The 9,730-nt window shown below is 37.6% G+C and overlaps 1 protein-coding gene across 1 annotated transcript in view; it reads right to left on the minus strand.

Moving 5' to 3' along the window:
• Positions 1–3,362: 3,362 nt before the first annotated feature.
• LOC111372443 overlaps positions 3,363–9,730 on the minus strand; it is an 8,204-nt gene continuing 1,836 nt past the window's right edge. The window contains exons 4-6 of the mRNA XM_022994800.1: positions 3,672–3,805; positions 3,489–3,553; positions 3,363–3,405 (exon numbers count right to left, since the gene is read on the minus strand). Of these exons, the coding sequence (XP_022850568.1) occupies positions 3,363–3,405; positions 3,489–3,553; positions 3,672–3,805 (242 nt within the window). The remainder of the gene's footprint in view (positions 3,406–3,488; positions 3,554–3,671; positions 3,806–9,730) is intronic.

The raw sequence follows: 9,730 nt of genomic DNA on the forward strand, positions 1-9,730 counted from the left end.
AGACACAGCTGAATAGGGGAAGCATTGCCATATGAATTTCATTTGAAAAAAAAATAAAAAATGCAAACCCGTCTTACTGGAGATCATGATACTTCTGGGAAAATTGTTTCAATTTCAGTATGGTCTATTGTCAACGTAGTCCATTGTGATTGTGTTGGATCTCGATGACTGGATTAGAATTGAACTATACGAACGGAGAAAAAGGATTTATTTATTTATTAACGCTTAGTTTGCTGTCGTTGTTTTAGTATTCACATGATTGTAATATCAAAATACAAGTAATATTATTGTAATCCTTGAAGTTCAGCATAGTGAATCATTTGCATTCATTGATCATTTACATCAACCACAACCAGAAATAGACAAAATTCAGCAATGTTGCTTCTTTCTTTCTTTCTCTCTCTCTCTTTATTTATTTATTTTTAACTTAATAAAAGTAAAAACTTCCTTCTATTTTCAAAACCATCTTGTTGGGCTATGATGCCAACATGATCAGTCCAAAATATAGGCAATGATGATAAAAATTCAGGCCCAACAGATAACAGCTGATTAACCCACTTTTTGATACTAAGATGACCCACTTAAATCGAGCCCAATAATCAGCCCATATCCTTAGTCGCTCTGGAACCGTTGGATCGACCCACTGATCAATGGTTGTTGGATTTTAGTATAAATAATATCTCTCTCTCTTTCTCGGTAGATTGAATCGTCATTTCTCTATTCTCTGATTTCTTCGTGTCTTCTGGAACCTTCAAGGGTTTTCGTCTCTGTGACTCTTTCATCTTCTCTGTGTGAGATTTTCTGGTGATTTTCTTGGTGATAATCGTGTCCTTGTGTGAGTAAACTGCTGTGAGAATTGGTCTGTCCATTTTGGGTTTCATTGAAGCGACTTTGTACTTCGGGATTGTGAGGGCTTGGGGTTGAGTTCGATGCCTCTATGAAGTTTATGGGGCGTATGGTTTGAGCCTATGAAAGATCTAAATCTTGATGCAGTGGTTTAGCTTTTTCTTGTAAAGCTGTTGTAAATTTTTGGTTGTATAATTTCAGATCTTGGATTGATAACTTGGTTGAGAAAAGAACTGAAAATTCTTGTCGTGTTATGGCTGAAAAAAAATCAGAAAATTTGAAAGTTCTAAACTATAACTATGAGAATATTGTCACTTGTTTAAGCTAATAAACGAAGTATTGAGAATTATGTGGCTTGTCCAAGATACAAGAAGTAAGTTCATCTTCGCACCATAATCTAAGAGTAAATGATCTCCGCGGCCTTTAATATGCAATTTTAACCTTCCATCATTTACAATCTTGCATCTTTGGGGTGAATTACCCAAATGGTCATTAAACTTTGTAAAAAGTTTCCACGAGGCCATCGAGCTTTAAAAATACCCCAATTCATCACTGATTTTGTAAGGTTCAGTGATGAATTATATGATTTCTAAAGTTCAGTGATCTCGTGAAAATCTTTTGTAAAGTTCAGTGATGAATTTGATGATTTTTAAAGTTCAATGACCTTATGGAAACCTTTTACAAAGTTCAGTGACCATTTGGGTAATTCACTCTGCATGTTTCATATGCAAAGTATCGTCTTTTTCCTCAAGTAATCTTTGTCGAAGAAAAATACGAACCAATGACGGAGTTGAGTCCTCGAACTATGCGTGCATTACTTGGAGAACTCACACAGGATGTCGTTGAACAGGTAAATCTACGAAATATTCATAATATGGAAAGATTTACCCAGAATGAGAATGCACATTATGACAACATGGCCAAACAACTGAATACTTTGAATGAAATAATGAATAAGTTAGTACGCCATATTTGTCAGCTAGTTGTACCTCTTGCAAATTACTTCCAAGCTAAGACAATTGTGGGACATAATCCCCCAGTCCTAAGTGCAAATCAAGGGGTAGAACCACCTTTTGGTCCCTCTACTTCAAATCAGGGGATGGTGTAATATCAAATCAGAATAGTGGCAATAGTACATCTAACTTGGGGGGTAACCTAAACGTAACAGACAATGTCCTAAATAATGGACAGAATGCCCCACGTGTTAATAATGGAATAAATATTCAGGCCAATGGTAACAATGGCCCAATTCATGGCAACTTTGTTGCCAATCAAGGACCAAATATCAAGCCTCAAGCAAATCAACCGATCAACCAACCTGTAAGAATTTCATATGACCCCAACGTCATGTTGAGAAATCAAATTATGAAAATAGTACAAGATCAAATCATGGGCAGAGCCACGTTGAGGCGAGTGCAGGTATATGCCCGCACTGAAATTTTAGGCCCAAATTTTTATTTATTTTTATTTATTATTATTATTTTTTTTAGCAACAGGGGAGGTGGAATAAAAATATGTTTTAATTTACATGAGTTTTATTTTTAAGTCCAAATCCATGATTTTGTTTTATAGTTTTATTATCATTAAATTCATGACCAAAACACAATGTTTGACATAGGTTAAATTATGCCCACACTCAGTGGCGGATCCAAGAAAAAACTCAACACGGGCTAATACATAAAAAAAAAATACTTCACATAAAAAAAAATTTTTTTTACTTAAATTTTTTTTTAATGGACATTTGGGCTGAAGGGGACAGGCTGTAGCACGGCCCAGCTCGTCCCTGAATCCGCCCATGCCCGCACCGAACAAATTTCCTGGCTCCGCCCCTGGATGAGATGGCTTTTGGGGTACGTCTTGTCATTAGGCCGACTTACACAAAGCCATATCCTGATTGGGTAGACCAAGCATATCCATGGCCTAGAGGGTATAAAGTGCCTGAATTCTCACTATTTATCGGTTTAGGAGAGGTGTCTACTCTAGAACACAGGGCGATTCACACTGCAAAGTAGTGACGTAACTGATTACTATAAAATGAGGTTGTTCCCTAGTTCATTAATAGGAGTAGCTTTCTCCTGGTTCATCAATTTGCCAACGAACTCTGTTCAAACATGGCAACAACTGGAACAATTGTTCCACGCTCAATTTTATAAGACTGAGTCCGAAGTTACTTTGGTCGATTTGGTGAATCTACGTCAAATGCCAAACGAATGGGAAGAAAGTTTCCTTCAAAAGTTCAAGACAGCAAGAAGTAAATGTTTTGTACCTTTGCCCGAAAAGGAGTTTGTCAAAATCGCTCAAGGTTGTCTAAGTTTTGATTTGAAAAAGAAGTTCCAAGACAAGGAATTTCCTGATCTTTTCCAATTGAGCGCGGACGTGATTAGGTATGAACGATTAATAAGAGAAGAAGAGCAAATGAAAAATTCTAGTAAGGGAACTTATTATAGAGACCAAATTTTGATGTTCATACCATTAATGACGAGTATTACGATCAAATCGAAATGTGTTTGGCCGAATTAATCAAAGGAGACACGTATATTTGTCCTATAGTGGCCAAGCCTAGATCGTCAGGCAAGAATGAGCCTATAAAAGATGAAAACAAAAAGGCTAGAACGTTCTCGATCGATGTAACTAAAGCTGACCTTATATTTGATAAACTATATAAGGATATACAGATAAAGCTAAGCGATAAACATAAATTCAAGCCCTGAACAAGTTAAGGGTAAAAAATATTGTAAGTGGCATAATGCATGGTCACATTTGACTAATAATTGTTTTGTTTTTCGCCATGTGTTACAGGATGCCATTAAATCAGGACGAATTACGTTCGAAGATAAGAGGAAGATGGTAGTAGATGAAAACCATTTTCCATAGCCACTTGGGGTGAACATGATGACGACTAGTTTCAAAAACAAGTTGCCAAAATTCAAGTTAGTTATAGATGAAGGGGAAGAGGACCCTGGACCACATCCCAGCGTCTTTGAACGTATCAAAGGAAAAGAGCCTGAAAAGGATGAAGACGTCCTATGTGCAAAATGTAAAAGAGATGTGAGTGGGAACACAGAGAAACCAGGGATATGGTAGCATCACCATCGCCCTAGTTTTTTCTAAACGCTCAGTCTGGTAGAGGGCGAAGTACATCATTCTATAAGGAATCGCCTTTCGAGAGGCAGTTCAGGCCAGTAAATAATGGGAGAACATTCAGGCCGCAACCTCGCCAACCAAATGTAGGGCATTCATTCCAGTATAATGCAGGAAGAACGATACCCTTCAATGAGATGACTAGAACCCAAGAAAGGCATTTTCAACGGAACTATGGACAGATGATGAGGCAACGACGGGGAATGCCACGTCCTAAAGCGCCTAGACTACTCGAGGTAGCCAATCAAAATGTTTTCAAAAACAGTGAAGAGACTGGTACAGTTGAATCGATAAAAGAATTGCCAGAGACTTCTTCTGGGAGGTCGAAGTTTGAGCGAGACAGAAGAGATGGAGAAGATCCAGATCAGTCCCTTACTATTCAGTTCGGTACGTTACTTCCTGTCATGGCTAATAATTATTTGCTAGCCAATGAGTTCAAGAATAAAGAGAAAGAAGAAGAAGAGAGGGAGGATAACGAAGAAGAAGCATGCGTGTTGGAATATGAAGAAGGCCAAACTTCTAGAGGGGCTTACGATGATGAAGGAAATGATGGTATGACGGATATCGAAGAAGAAATTGATTTGGAAGCAGAAAGAAGAAAAAGAGGAGTATCGTACAATACTCTGTTGAAGCAACTACATCGAGAGGGGGTTCGTGAAGTGAACTTGTTGGGGGAACCGTCTGGGCATTCTTTCGATTATTACGTGTTGTATGGGACGCCCAAAAGGAGAAAGAGAGATCCTCGCTCTGAAAAGTAGTGACCACCTCCAAGAATAATGCCTCCTCCCACCGGTTGGGTAACTGAAAAAGAAGCATTAGAAAACAGTAAAAAGGAAATTCAGGAAACGGAAGCTCAGTGCGACATGCTGTACGTTGACTTATCACAAAACGATAACTCGACAGAGGACAAGCAGGAAGTGAAAATAGATGCCGTCGAAAAGGTTATTTTTAAGCGACCAGTCATGAAGTTAACTAAACACTTGAGGTCATTGTACGTTAAAACTCTAGTTAACGGCATACCTATGACAAAAGTGTTTGTCAATAATGGAGCAGCTATAAACACTATTCCATCTAGGATGATGAGGAAATTTGCAAAGACAGAAAGTGATATGATCCCAACAGAAGTCGTCCTTACGAGTTTCAATGGAGGAGCAACTTCAGCTAAAGGGGTTATGTCATTGGACATAACTATAGGGACAACTACTAGGACCACAGTCTTCTTTGTAATAGAAGGTCCTACTAGTTACAATGTGTTATTAGGAAGGAATTGGATACACGGAAGTCGCTATATACCCTCATCGCTCCATCAATGCCTGATTTTTTGGAATGACAAAGGCAAAGCAGAAGTAGTACAAGCCGATCATAGACCTTTTGTCGTAGAAGCAAACTCAGTAAAAAGGTTCATGTACGAAGAAAATTATGGACCTGTCAGAGTAGTCCAAGATGGAGAAGAAACTCAAATTGTCGCGCAGAGTGAAGAGCCGTTTTCGGTGGATGCACTTACTGAAATGTTCAGTCAGATGAGGCCAAGCATAGTGGCCCTAGAAGAGCCAGTAATTGTCAAAAGAGTAATCAAGGAGTTTTAAATGAGTTGTAAGCAACAAAGACAAATGGCTGATATTCAGGCCTTCAAAATCAAATTAATGGCTTTCGATAAAGAATGTAAGGACAAGACCAAAAAAGAAACAGCCTTGGAAGCATTGAGAGACAAATTGGCAGTGTTCGAGTTGGAACAAAACATTGGTCGAGAAGTCAACAAGGTGGATTGTTTAGAAGAAGAAGTGCCTATAAGGGAATTGGATGATGAAGTAATGGGGATCACCAACCCTGAATACGCTCAAGCACAAGACCCTCTAATTAAAGTGAATATTGGCAATAAAGGGGAAGATCGCCCAACCTTCGTCAGCCAGATGCTCGATTAAGAGGTTAGTGATAAATTAATCGCTTTATTAAAGGAATATAAGGATTGTTTTGCTTGGGAATATGAACATATGCCTGGTTTAGATAGAGGTTTGGTGGAACATAAATTACCAACCAAGCCAAACTTTAAACCTCATAAACAACCTCCTAGGCGTTTTGCTCCTAATATACTCCCTGAAATTAAGAAAGAAATAGAGCGATTATTAAAAGCAGGCTTTATTAGAACAGCCAGATATGTCGAATGGTTGTCCAATATCGTGTCAGTACTAAAAAAGAATGATAAATTAAGGGTGTACATAGATTTTAGGAATTTAAACATAGCCACACCCAAAGATGAATATCCAATGCCTACGGTAGATTCTTTAGTAGACTCGACTGCCGGACACGTAATATATTCCTTCATGGATGGGTATTCAGGATACAATCAAATTTATATAGTTGAGGAAGATATACACAAAACTGCCTCTAGGTGCCATGGATCTGTAGGATGTTTTGAATGGGTAGTTATGCCCTTCGGCCTAAAAAATGCAGGAGCAACTCATCAAAGGGCAATGAACTTGATTTTTCATAATATGATAGGCAAGTTTGTTGAGGTGTATGTAGATGATATAGTGGTCAAACCCATTAAAGAGGAAGATCATTTTGAACAATTGAGATGTTCATTTGAGCGAATGAGGCAATATAAACTAAAATTGAATCCCTTGAAATGTGCATTTGGCGTTAATGCACGAAACTTCTTTGATTTCTTAGTACACAAAAGAGGGATTGAATTTGATAAAAATAAAGCGAAGGCTATTTTAGAGGCCAAATCACCTAGCAATAAAAAAGAATTGCAAAGGTTTCTAGGCCAAGTAAAATTTTTAAGACGCTTTATTTCTAACTGTGCAGGGCGAACTAAAGCTTTTTCGCCACTTTTAAAGTTGAAAAATAGGATGAATTCGTCTGGAAAGAAGAGCATCAAAAGATTTTTGAAAGACTAAAGACATATTTATCAAATCCACCAGTGTTGGTTTCACCAATCCAAGGACGGCCAATAAAAGTATATATATCGGTTGAACAAGAATCAATAGTTGAAATGGACGCGCAAGAAGACCAATTTGGTGAAGAAAGAGTGATTTACTCTGTCATTGAGAAATGTGAATGTAATTACTCTGTCATTGAAAAATTATGTCTTGCATTGTATTTCACATGTACGAAATTAATGGCTTATTTACGGCATGTAACCGTTTATTTGATTTCTAGAGTAAATTTGGTTAAGCATATGTTCTCTCGCCCTATTTTACACCAAAGCGTAGGCCTTTAGACGTTAGTATTGTCAGAATTCGAAAACAATATATACCCCAAAAGGCAATAAAAAATCAAGCTTTGATAAACTTTCTGGCCGATCATCCATGCCTTAACATGCCTGAAGAAATTGAATTAGAAATCAATTTATTCGAATTAAAACCTTGGGTTTTGTATTTCGATGGGTCAAAAATATCTAAAGGTGCAAGAATAGGAGTAGCATTGATAAATCCTTTAAGAATTTGTTACAAGTTCGCATTCACTTTAGATAGGATGTGCACCAACAATCAAGTCGAATATGAAACCTTAATCGTGGGCCTAGAATTAATGATAGATATGGAAGTAAAGAATGTGATCGTTAGAGGCGGTTCTCAATTGGTAATTCACCAATTAATTGGTGATTTTAAGTGCCAAAGGGATTCCATTATAAGTCATTATGAAATCGCCCAAGAGTTGTTGGAAGAATTCGACCAAGTAAAGTTTCAATGTGTTAATAGGATATATAATGACGTAGCAAATGAGTTGGCTCAGATGGCCTCAGGGCATTCAAAGGCTTTAAATTGGAAAGCTACTTATGAATATGGAGTAATATTGTCCGTAGTCCAAAAAAGGGCGAGAATGATTGAAATTCATTGCATACAAGATGGAGATGCAATAGATTGGAGGGCAGAGATTAAAAGGTTCCTTAAAGAACCAAATAAAGGAGATAATAAAAAAATGAAGTTGCGTTTGCTAAACTATACACTGATAGATGAGAAGTTATTTAAGAAAACGCTCTGATGGTATATTGCTAAAATGTGTAAGTTTGCAAGAAGCCAGAACAATCATGGCTGAGGTGCACGAAGGGATATGTGGAGCTCATCAAGTTGGCCAAAGGATGAGATGGTTAATTATTAGAAATGGATATTTTTGGCCCAAGATGGGAGAATCATGCGTTCAGTATGCAAAGAGTTGTCTAGCATGCCAAAAGTATGGTCCAATACAAAGGGCGTCAGCACGAGAGATGGCACCTATTATCAAACATTGGCCGTTTAAGGGTTGGGCGATAGACCTGATAGGAAACATTTATCTCCCATCGTCCAAGCAACATACCTTTGTTATAGTTGCGACTGATTTGTTTACTAAATGGGTAGAAGCGATACATTTAAAAGAAATCACCCAAAAGAGTGCCATAGAATTTATCCGTGATCATATTATTTACAAATTTGGGATTCCACAAACTTTGATGGTAGATCACGGAACTTCTTTAAATGGAGATCAAGTGAATAAATTCTTAAGCGAGTTTGGAGTCAAAATAGTGAACTCCACACTGTATTACGCTCAATCCAACGGACAATCAGAATCTTCTAATAAGATTCTAAAAAATATCATAAGAAAAATGATAGATGAAAATGTCAGAAATTGGCACGAATGTCTAAACAATGCTTTATGGGCTTATAGGACGTCGCCTCGGTCAAATACCAAAATCACTCGTTTCCAACTTACTTATGGACAGGAGGCCGTTTTGCCTATGAAAATTAACGTGCAATCGATTAGAGTGTGTTTGCAACATAAGTTAAGTAGTGATGAGTATACCGAATCACTAGTTCAAAACTTATTGGATATACCGAATCACTACTTCAAAACTTATTGGAGTTGGATGAATTAAAGTTAGGAGTCCTAGATAGATTGCAAATTCAAAAACAAAGGATGGCTAAATTTTATAATAAAAAATTTATAGTCAAGTCATTTAGCCTGGGCGAATTGGTTTGGAAAATAATACTCCCTTTGGATAGCAAAGATCCAAAATATGACAAGTGGTCGTCCAATTGGAAAGGGCATATAAAGTAAATAGTGTGTTGCCTAATGGAGCCTATCATTTGGAAGATTTAGATGGCACCAAGCACATGAGGTTCATTAATGGTAAATATTTTAAAAAATATGTTCATTCCTTATGGAAAAGTGAACAAATAAAAGCGTAATCAAATTGCGTTGAACGATCGTATATAAAAAGGGCCAGAACGAAATACGTTCAAATAAATCCCTTTATTATCAAACATTCATTACAAATTACGAGATACAAAATACTAAATGCTCTATAAGCTACAATTGAGAGCAAACTAATCTCTCGGTCGATCGCCAAGTAAGAGGGTGAGCTGGCCTTGATTGCCATCCTGTTCGCACTGCTGCAAAGGTAAGCGGAGAGGCCGAGAAGCACTCTCAGCAAGCAGAAGGGACGAGAAGCACCCTCACATCGCCTACCTAAATGCATCGCTGCAATAACGAGCAAGAAGACTGAGAAGCACTCTCAGCAAACAAGGTAGCTTGACAGGCATCCTCAAAAATTGTCTTCCATCATTGAACTCCTTGTAAAGAATATGGAGACGATGGGAAGAACTTCGCTAGCCAAAGAATATTTCATATATCTCCCATACCAAAGGTGACATCAAAACAGGTGACAAAATGGGCGGAACAAATGATCTATTTCTATGGAAGATGAAAATTTTGGATCGATCGTTGAGATGCCAAACGATGGCAGCAAATTAGTTTTTGAAGAAAA

Source organism: Olea europaea, chromosome 23 (assembly GCF_002742605.1).
Source record: "Olea europaea var. sylvestris chromosome 23, O_europaea_v1, whole genome shotgun sequence".
Lineage (NCBI taxonomy): Eukaryota > Viridiplantae > Streptophyta > Magnoliopsida > Lamiales > Oleaceae > Olea > Olea europaea.